At 35.3% G+C, this 11,121-nt stretch overlaps 1 protein-coding gene across 1 annotated transcript in view; it reads right to left on the bottom strand.

Moving 5' to 3' along the window:
• The window catches only part of PPP1R12A (protein phosphatase 1, regulatory subunit 12A), a gene marked incomplete at its 5' end in the record, with an annotated part of 47,199 nt that extends 36,716 nt beyond the window's left edge, over positions 1-10,483 (bottom strand). Inside the window, 5 exons of the mRNA XM_010145618.1 lie at positions 3,189-3,316; positions 6,570-6,727; positions 6,842-6,930; positions 7,366-7,440; positions 10,339-10,483. Coding sequence (XP_010143920.1) covers positions 3,189-3,316; positions 6,570-6,727; positions 6,842-6,930; positions 7,366-7,440; positions 10,339-10,483 — 595 coding nt within the window. The remainder of the gene's footprint in view (positions 1-3,188; positions 3,317-6,569; positions 6,728-6,841; positions 6,931-7,365; positions 7,441-10,338) is intronic.
• Between the last annotated feature and the right edge of the window lie 638 nt (positions 10,484-11,121).

The following is an 11,121-nucleotide window of genomic DNA, read 5'->3' as shown; positions in this document are numbered from 1 at the left end:
ACTCTTTCCTTAAATTAGTTAATGAGATAAGAAATGTAAGCCTGGTCAAGGTATACTACATCTCTAAAAGTTAGCTTAGAAAAACCCACACTTCATAATACACACTGTGATCATGAGATGCAAGCTTAGAAACATGCAAATCCAGTACCAACATCTTGATTAAGTATGTTATTTTGCAACCTGTGCACACCAGAACCTCACCATAGATTTTTCACCCTTATTGGGCACAAGAACAATGCCAGTTTTGCGCAAGCCCTGCCTCCATGATGCAGGATCTACTGACTCCACGACAGGCATGAGAGAAGGAATGAAATCAGACTAAATCCAATTAAGACAAGACAAAGATGAAGGTTGAAAGAATGGAAAATAGAATCAAAAGGTTGTTTTAAAACCACAGTTTGTTCCTATGCTTACGTTATGTAGCTCTTCATTACAGCACAAAATACCAAAAAGCACTAAGAGCCTTAAAACTTTAGTAACAGATTCTTAAACACAACACAGCATGTTTAGCAAACTCATTAGAGAGACAGAATTACAGTCTGCATAGAAGAGGACAGCAAAGCCTGTTGGCTTAACAAGGTCCACGGCCTAAATCATATGGCTGGAAGATTCCCACTAACATACCTCCCCTCTTCCTATCATATTTCATTCATATCCCTTAATCACATCCCATGCTAGCTTAGCTATCAAACCCATACTTTCACTCCCAAATTCGCCCTACTTCAGTACCTTCAGACAGAAAGCAGCATTACTAAATGCCATACAGACTGAACAAAACCCAAATCCAAGCTTAATACACTGCATCTGCATCACTTGGGAGCAACATACGGTTTGGCCATCTATGGTGTAAAAGCAGAAGAGCAGCTGCAGTAGCACAGATGGAGCAAACCTGAAAAGGCAGGTCAAGAGTACGTGCAAGATCACACATACAGTGCTGTTTTACCTTCTTTAGTAAAAACAGTTCAAAGCCTTTTTGTCCATTGATATGAGCTGCAACTGCTTCTCTAGATCACACGTACGTGCTATGTTGCAAGATGATAAGTCTTGATATAAATGTGCACTTACTTTGTAGCTACAGAAGGCCCTGAATTTCTCACATGTATTATTAAAAAGATACCTACGGTTTACTTTAAACCTGCATCTTTTACCTTTAAGACCAAAAGCTAAGCCATTAATTAGTGGATAATGAAATTAGAACAAACTAAATGCCAGTGTATTAATGATTTACAAAAGGTTATCATTCAGCTTAAAAACATGCTTATTTCTTCTAACAAAAAAGTTCCCTCACTCATACATCATCATTTAATCACATACCAAAGAATTATGTCCATTTGATCAATGAACTCTTGAATCCCCAAGCCACACCCCAGCTAGCAACAATTTGATAATGTCCTATTGCTGAAGGTCATATAGCTGAGAAGGGTTTTGCATAATATGAAATAAACTGATTGGAATGGACAAGCTTCTGACTTCAAGATGAAGTTCGGACAATTACCAAAAAAATTGTTTTAAGTGTTAGATACTTCTTAGAACTGTGGACAGCACACCAGTTAAACAGCCCAACTGTCACAATTACTGAAGCAATTTAAAAGTATAAACCATATGAAGAAGGCCTATTTCCCTGCAGTAAATTTCGCACTATATATTTAAATTCATTCCAGTTAGGTACAGTCAGCAAACCAGCAATTACTTACAATGTCTTCCCTCCCTGACACATTTGCTATGGTTTGTGCAGAGAACTTGTGGTTCTTGAGTTCTGCACAGCTCCTGAGCAATGCAAAGGCAGCTCCCATGACAGAGAACCGTAATTCCTTACTGAGCCAGCAGGAACTGTTTAGATTAACATCACAAGATCACCCTAGAATCTAGCTTTCTTCCCAGCCACAAATCTCAGGGTGAGGGAAACATTAGTCATTCCTGCCAGTGAGCCATGCCCGCAATTCCTCTTTTGCTCTCATGGTTTTTCCTTAAGATAAATCTTGTGGACACCAGTTACAATTATTTTTGTCAAGTAGGTCTTGGGATCAGGAAGACTGTCCCAACCCTACTGTACAGTATTACATAATATGATGCAGTTGGGCAATATATTCACTGCATCTGTTACATTAAAGTATAATTTCTATGATGAATCATCATTAGGTTCTATTGTGAATATGAAAGTAGAACTCCAATAAAGCTCCCGGAAGCTAAACACAACACATACTATTTGCCTAGTAGTACGTCTTCACTCTCTACGTGACTTCAGTAAATCATGACTACCATTTGTCCTGAACACACTTTTCAGAAGCTTCAGTGGAGGGTTATGCTTTGATTATGACACATATAGAAAAGGTGCAGTGACTGACAAATGAAGCCTTACTGGCTTACTACTCAGTTTGCTCTGATACTCTCAAAGTTTGACTTCTATACCACCTTTTGACTTTTTCATTGCATTATTATCTGATGTAATTATTTTCCCTAGACATACATATCTTCCTTTTGACAAGCAAAACTAAAATTCATCCCAATTAATTTTTCACATTAAGCTGTAAAAAGCTTCCTACACGTAATATGGCTTTGCTAGATGTGTTTTTGAACTGTGCATCGAATAAATCATGTGCCCCAATTCTCCAGCTTTTCTATGAGGTCCTAAGCATACTGAAACCAGGGTTAGGACCTACAGAACTTTCTACTACTTATTTCAGGCATCATTTTCAACTCCTGTGCCTAAGCACTAACCAAATGTTTCTGAGGACTTCTGAAAGTACCTGAGTCACGCCTTGAGTACCTGAGTCTACTTGCCTTAAGGGCATCACGAACACAGGCACAGAGAAACTGTAGTTAGAACTGTAGCTTCTAAAAATTTTGGAGGAGTCTGGCATAGAAAACACTTTCAAAAGGTAAAGTTTAACTTCAGAAAAACAAGAACTCCACTCACTGTGAAACAGATTTTTTCTTTTTTAAAAGGCTCTCATGTTCAACTATTTTATAGTTCTGTATTTTAGATCCCCATATAGAATCAAAACCATTCAAAATGTTAAAAATTCAACACAGTTTCTGCAGAAAAACACAAGGTATTTTAGGAATCTGAGCATATTTTCATCAATTCACTGGATAACCCAAATCACTTTTTATACAAAAATCAAAAAATGTATGCTTATAGAGAAGAACAGAAATCTAAAATCACAAAAAAAAGTACTTTATTTTACCTTCTTAACAGGTGATGGAGGTGCCCCTTGGCCACCAGCTACTGAAGGTGCTGTCACAGCTACCGATGCTGATTGTGTACTTGCAGAATTTGCATTATTAGTTACAGCTGCCAAGGTTTTGGTCTTATCTGCAAAATATTTACAAGATTTTAAAATTTTAATCTTTCATTCACAATTTCTTAATTTCTACATCACAGAGTTGATTTTCTTTTGAAAAAAATTGACAGCCAGCTCTATGAACAGCATTTTATTATTTATTCCTCAGTGTTTTGCCCCCTCACTGTCACTTGGTTAGTGCCTTAGTTAGGTCCATCTTTTTTCCATAATGCATGTAACTTTTTTCTGTTAGTCACCAGGTGTTAAAACTCTCAGAGATGCAGAGACAGAATAAAAGAATCATTTGGGTTAAAAGTGACCCAGGAAGGTCACCTATTTCAATCTCCTGCTCAAAGCAGGTGCAATATTGTGTATAAACCAGGTTGCTCAGGCCTTTGATGAGCCAGGTCTTTAAAATCTCTAGAGACGGAGATTCCACAGCCTCCCCTGACAGCCTATATTTTAGCTATTTGGCTAATGACCATAAAAATTTAACAGTAGGAGGTATGTTGGCATGTAATAGTTAATTCGAACTATGGAAGATGCTGTGTATGTTGACTGCAAAGAAATAATGGTTCAGAGTACCCAGCAAAGGATTTCCATCACTAGAATGAGTCGAGGCAGGGACTTGCCTTCCAGAGCTCTTGACTTCATTTGTTTCATTCCTTCTCTGTCTTTTGTTTTTCCTGCCTAAACCTCACTGTCTACCTACTCTACCCTCTTCTGCTCTGTCCTTCCTGCCCATATTTCTTCCACTGACCTTTTATCCGTGTACCTTGTGTACTCTGTTAACCCCTGTTATACAAACATACAGAAAATGTCATGGTTGTGATACAACACCTGTTGTCACTGCACTTGCTTGAGTTTCATAATCTTACACCTCACTTCTGTTTCACCTATTCAAACTGGACATTCTTTGGAGTGGGATGTTACATCCTGTCTGTGCAGTACAGAGAAACAATCCTCATTGGTTTTGGCCCTACTATAAACATACTTTTATGTCTACACTACCCATACAGCATAGGAGAAGTTTATTTAGAAAGCATGCAAAGTTTTCATACACTGTTCTCACATCTAACACTCAAATTAAACAAAGTATGAATCTATGATTGGAAATCATATATTTCTGTTAATACACTTGTTTTAGTTATGGACATAGTTGAACAGATGTTTTGAATAATTATGCAGTAAACAAGCACAAATATAAAAAAGTCAGCTTATATGAGTAACTGCACTTAAGGGAAAATTATTTTTAAAGACAAGTGAAAATAAATGGTGGTGAATTTCTAGGGAAAGGTGCTAAAAAGTTCAAGAAGGCAATGCAGATTCACAGTACAATTTGTTGGAAATGTGCAAATAAGTAAAACAGCCTTAAAATATACAGATAAAGTTATCAGGAGTGAAAGCACGGAAGGACAAAAATGGATTTTTCACAACTGTATTCTGAAATTATTCCAAGGACAGCAAGGACATAGTTGTACGCATGATTTGATTAACTTTCAGAAACATTCAACTACCTCATACAACCTAAGTTAAAAAACATGAACTGCTGAAAATCTTATTTTCCTGCTTGTTTCTGTTCTTTGCATTTCCCTCATTGTTCTTATAGACAGAAATGAATCTATTTTTAAACTGTATTCTCACTTCCACTCAATGTATTCTTATTTTTACTCAATGAAACAGAATGTTAGAAAAATATTTCAAATAATCCCAACAGATTAGATATCACAGTTTCCAGTACTTCAGCATTACTGAACAGTTACAATATTTTACAACCAGAATGCTCCTTATAATTTTAAGATATTTCACTATGAAACTACTGTAAGCTGAATAATAGGGAAAAAAGGGAAAGTGCAAGCTTGAAATTTAGATATCCAGCTCTATCCAGGGAAAAGCTTAAAGCCTATCTTGCCCAATAAAGTACAATAAAGCCTTGTTGATACTAAAACCGCCAAAGTTTACATAAATTAATTCTTGTGCCACAGTCAAATTTTCCTGGCACAAACTATCTACTGTTAAGGAACAGAAGAGAGTTACCCGAGTCTGGAGATATGTTCAGGTGACATTAGAGTTAGCTCAGTGACTGAAATTACTACATGTTATATATTACAAGTGTTTTGAGTTTATCAAAGTTCAGTCTCTGTACATAAAGGATGCAAGTATACTAAGGTGAAAGACTAATTACAAAGCTTGACAGATCTTTTTTTCCAGCATAACACTGAAAGGCTATTTCAAAATACAAAAAAATTTAAAACAGTTTGGTTTTGCAACTTATTTTTATTTCTGCCTATGTCAAATATTTATGATATATTGGTTAGCTCTAAAATCCCTTCTTGGTCTTATCTTTTCGGGTGAAGAAATCAGAAAGAACGTTTTTAAACAAGAACTGAGAGCTCTCCAAAATGAGTTACTTCTTTTAAAAAGTGTAAGTATAAAATATTAACAAGATATTTATAATGACATCTATGTCTTTGTATTGTATTGCTGCAATGTAATTCTAAAATTCTTAGGATTGAACATAAATCCTGAAACACCCATTGCCTGACATTTATTCTCTGATTTGAAAGAAAAAGATGCTCTGCTGTTCTTTTCTTACATCACTGTTTACTTTAAGACTCTGATATTTGTTCAAGAAAAAAAAAAACACCTACATTCCATTGGAGAGAGTAGTACAGAGAACTGAGTTTCTTTGCATATAATTCCAAACTTTTCAAAGAACACTTCTCTTGAAATGAAGTTGTACATGAAGTAACTGTTAACATCAAAATAGCACCTTTAAAAGCTTGTTTCAGTACACACTGAAAATATATGCATCATTACTTTATGAATACCCATACCAAGATCACTAGATTATTTGGTAATTACTTCAGGATGGCAAGGAAAAAAATCAGGATGATTGCACTTCTGCTGTTCCAATCTCTACACCAGTTCCACAAGCAAACACTGCTCTGAAGCCTTCATTTCTGATTTGACTTTTGAACTTGTTCAGTGTTTTCTGACATGTTGCTTAAGGCTTATATTATTCCAACTATTTAATAAATTTTTAAGTAGCCAATCAAATAAGTAGGTTTAACAGCTTTAACCTAAACAGCCACCAATAAAGACATCTGTTTGATATCTCTGTTATGACTTGAATTTAGACATATATAAACTTGCTTTAAAAAGACTAGAAGCTTAGAGAAATACAGAAGAGTAAATGAAACTTCAGATACTTAATTCTGTATCAAGTGATATTAAATAAGTAAACTAAAAAAGAAAAAAACTTAAATACTTCAAATAACATACCAGTCTCTGCTTCGGATTCTGAGTCATCATCCTCTTCCTCTTCACTAGAGCAACTGGATTCATCCTTCTTTCCCTCTTCTTCCTCATCTGCTTTTTCTTGCTCCAGGCACTCTATACTAGATGCATTCTTTTCTTGCTCCATAATCAATGTCTCCTTACTGAGTTTCAAAAGAAAAATACTAAGTCATAAAAAATTTACTAAAGTCTGTCAAGCAGAACTTTGTGACAACTTGTAAAGTTATCTTTTTTATCATTTTTCCTAGTTTACTTACTTTTTGAATGTTTTCTGGGTCTGATTATTATCCATGTTGGCTGTGGATTCAATTAGGGGAGATTTCTTTTCCCGTTTTTCACTATGAAGCTTCAAAACATATAGAATGATGCAGTTAAATTGATCGAATGGTATCAGTGTGAAAAAATTACAAATGGAAGGAAATCTTCTCTAACTACTGCAAACACTGGAATGTGCTTTCAAAGTGTTAAAGTTCAAAATTCTAAAAGCTCAGAAATTTAATCCAAGTAAGGTGTTCATTGGTGATGCTTCAAATCGTGAAACGCCCACTGGACAAGGCAAGAAGAAAAGCACCTTCTTTCTTCTAAGGCTTTTTGGTCACCATAGTAGACAAAGTAAAGGCATAAAAGATCTTTTGAAATGACTGTGGCATTACCTGAATTGAAGCCCCAAATCAAACCTTCGGTTTTAATCTATATGCTGGTCTGATCTGTATACCATAATGATATGTAAACAAAGTGTAACATATATTTATATATATCTCTTTATATGCAAAAGGCTTACCAGATTCTGCTTCTTTTGTAATTCTTCTAAATATCCTAGAATATCTTCATCTGCCACATCAAACGCTGTCTGCCCCTGGAGAAGAAATAAAACACCATAATTGTACATCAGAAATTAAACGTAATGAATTATGATGCCTTAACAAATGATGATGCAGGTAAGGAGCACATTCAGAGAGAGAAATTAGAACATATAAGCCAAGCTCTATTACAAACTGTTAGTCTTGTCAGTTGTTGAAAAGAGTTTTGCAATATTCCTTTTTTTTGGGTAACTGAAACAGGAATTCCTATATCTGATGAGTAAATACATTTTTTTAAGGGATAAAAACATGGCTTCAATAAAATTTTGTTGTCCTTTGAAGGAAAAAAAATAACAAGGAAAAGTAGATTGAAAGAATATGGTTCTCACAATATTAGTTCCAAACAGCTATTCCAATGGCAGTTGTATGGATGGATTCTGAGCAGTTCAGTATCCTGTCCATCTCAGACTACCATATACAGCTTAGGTTTTTAAAGTTTAAATTATTTAAGCAAGTTTTATACTAAATTTAAGTAATCATGCTTTTACATTTTTTCCAGTAAAACTGTATTTAATATTCCATTTTAGAAAAGATCGGCTACAACTATTTGTTCGTATCCCCCCTGAGCATATGATCTCCAGGTGACATGCTACTTGAATAAACAAATCATTATGTGATTAACACAGAGTAATGCTGTCAGCTGGAATTTCTTCAGCTTGCCGTATCTTACACCTACATAGTCACTGTAATTCTCAAATAGACCAGATGCCCACAGGATGTGAGATTCTATCTTTAAGGTCTGCATTTGGTAAAGATTTCAAAAATTTCCTTTCTTCATCTTTGCTTGAAGACAAGAAGGGCTGAAGTTCACACAGTTTCACAAAGAAAGGCTATCTTACTTTGATACTACAATATGGTGTTTTCTATTTGGAAGTTTGCATTCAAATACAAGAAGGCTGGAATCTAGGCAAAGACCTGTATCCACAGGTATAAATGCAGCTGCATCAACATGCTGGCTGGACATACTGAAATGTTGTGGATCATGACAGGATCACTCATTTGTAGTTCTTCTGTACAATAATCGGCAATAAAGCCAGAGCTGTCATTTAAAAGTGGTCATAGAAGCGTATAAAGGAAATTAAAGGTGTTCATATTTGTCTCTGCTTATTTCAGTTTCTCAAAATGTTAACTACAGGCGAACATACCCCTAATTATACTGTGAAGGCTATCTTAACTGGTTAGAAAGGATGGACCTTCAAACCACTGATTTTTCACATCCATAAACTTCTGACAGTACAGCAGAAGCACGTGCACCTTTGAGCAAGCATTACCCAAAACAGCTTGATTTGAGGTCCTCTGACATTTGAACTATTCCATTTAGTACAACACAGCACTAACCTGGAAACTAAACAACAAAATTATCTCAAGTTTATATTTGCATTATGACTACAGTTTTTAATCTGGCCATCTATTTTTAGGGAGCTATCAGGTGGGTTTATTTCCAGAAAGTATGAGTTAGACCTACCTTGACCACAAAAAAAACACTTTGCAAAAGACTGTTGTACTTGGAAGGTTATATCTAAAAACCTATCCATATCTGAAGTCAAGTGCCTAAACAATAATAATTGAGTTCTCCGAGATGCTAAACACCTACAACTGAAACCAAACCCAGAGGAGCTTTCAATCTTCATTATCTCCAAAAGCAAAAATGCTTACTAGCTTATTTAAAAACATAACAGGCAAAACTTTTCTAGCTTGCACAGAAAAGCCCACACACCAAATAAAATAGCTTATATCTCTCTGTACCTCCTTTATTCTATTCTTGTCTGAGTTAAGCTGACCGTACTTTCACAAGAGTGCTCTCTGGAATACCACCCTTCACGTTTTCACAACGCCAGTAAAAAGTTTAACAGATAATTTGATATACTACTTTCAATTAATTGCATCAGCTTTAGTTGCCTGATGGAAAACATAGTTACACAGTTGATATTTAGAACTTCTGAAGCATTATACAGAAATAGAGTTGAAGCTATCTGTAATTTAATTCCACATTTAATTGATTTAATTACAAGCCTCCTCAATTTCTAAGGAAGAAAAAGTCAACAAGGACTAAAAATGTTAAGCAGCAGTGGTTTTGCCCTCATATTGAGTCAATATTTGCTAATTCACAATCTGTATCTCCGTATTTCCATAGTTTATTTTAAAAAAGTTCATTAAAAAAATTCAGTGAGAAATCCATCTTAAAAGATGTGCAGGTAATTCGCATTTGCAGTATCGTCAGAAATTGGAAGCAGATCAGAACCTATCTGTAAAACATACTGCAAAGAGAAGGAAGAAAGCTTCAGGGCTTATACAACTCAACGGAAAGTTTTGGATCCTATGTGAATCATGAATGTACTTAAATCTGTTGGGAGCAAGATCTTGCAAAGCCAGCAAGTTATGCAGGCCTTTGCGTAAAAGCCAAGGAAATATAGCAAGCATTCAAACTATGTTATGGAGTCCAGAGATGCCTACAGAGTTCTTCCAGTGCGCTCAAACCAGCATACAGTGATAACTACTTAGTATACTAACACAAGATGATTTTAAGAGTGTTAATGCTACCCAAAGGCATTGTTATCATCTTCAGTGATAAAATGAAAGCTTGTATGCAATCCATCAAGTCATTGATTTTGTACCTCTGAAATGTCAATAAAACCATTCTATTTTGAATTTCCATGTCAAAGATTACATGGAACTAGATAGAACTAAGTATAAAGTGGACCTAGAAATTACTTTTGACAATAAGATAATTAATTTAGTTTTGAACATGAACATGCTGTTTTGACAAAACATGCATTATATAAAGCTCCACGTACAGTAAACAGCATTTATCATCACTTTTCTTACCCTGGCTTCTAAAGTCACTTTAGAGACCAGAACTTTGTATCTTGACAAGGATTACATAAAAATCCTACCACTTTGTTGACAGCCTCCATATCACATAGGTTTTCCACTAAAATGCGACATGCTTCTTCTTTACCCCAGTGAGCAGCAGCATGAAGTGGTGTCCAGCCATCATAATCTTTAATATTTACATCGTAGCGAGCCTGTATTAAAAGCCTAAAGAAATTAAAAGAATTAGATCTGCTGATAGGATAAATTGTTGTAAGATCACAAAATTATTCTACAATATTATCCTTCTCCTTTTTCATCATATATATTTTAGTTGGGCTACTGACAATCGACTAATTTTATTTCTTCACAGAAACATTTGCCGTTTCATTGTTCAGTAAGTGTGTGTGTGTGTATATATATATATGTATCTCTTTAAGGAAAATTCAAGAAAAAATGCCTTTTCCATTTTCTCCTTTATTACCTTCCTCTTCATTCAAAGTCCATTGTTTCTATACAGTTAGATACTTTGCTCTGCATGTGCAGTAATACAGAAAAAGCCCTTTTAAGGAAAGGAAAGCTGTAAAATGCCAAAAATTGCAGACCTATCTAGTTTATTATTAAAACCTCCTCCTACTCTAATACTAGTTGCTTGAAACTTGCATCTCCTTCTGTCACTAACATTTGATGTCGTGACAATCTAATGTTTATGTGCTTCAATTGCTCTCTGAGAGGGAGCAGAGCTCCTCAAATGAAAGACCTGCTTTTCAGCCTTCATTCAACACCGAAATTCGGCAGGGTTCTGACATGGCTATCAGAGTGACAATGGACACCTAACCTGATAAAGTTTTGTATAAAGGGCTATC

The sequence above is a fragment of the Buceros rhinoceros genome, unplaced genomic scaffold (genome assembly GCF_000710305.1).
Source record: "Buceros rhinoceros silvestris isolate BGI_N320 unplaced genomic scaffold, ASM71030v1 scaffold43981, whole genome shotgun sequence".
NCBI classification, from domain to species: Eukaryota; Metazoa; Chordata; class Aves; order Bucerotiformes; family Bucerotidae; genus Buceros; species Buceros rhinoceros.
Note: the sequence above shows the minus strand (reverse complement) of the source record. Positions and strands in the feature narration are given on the sequence as shown.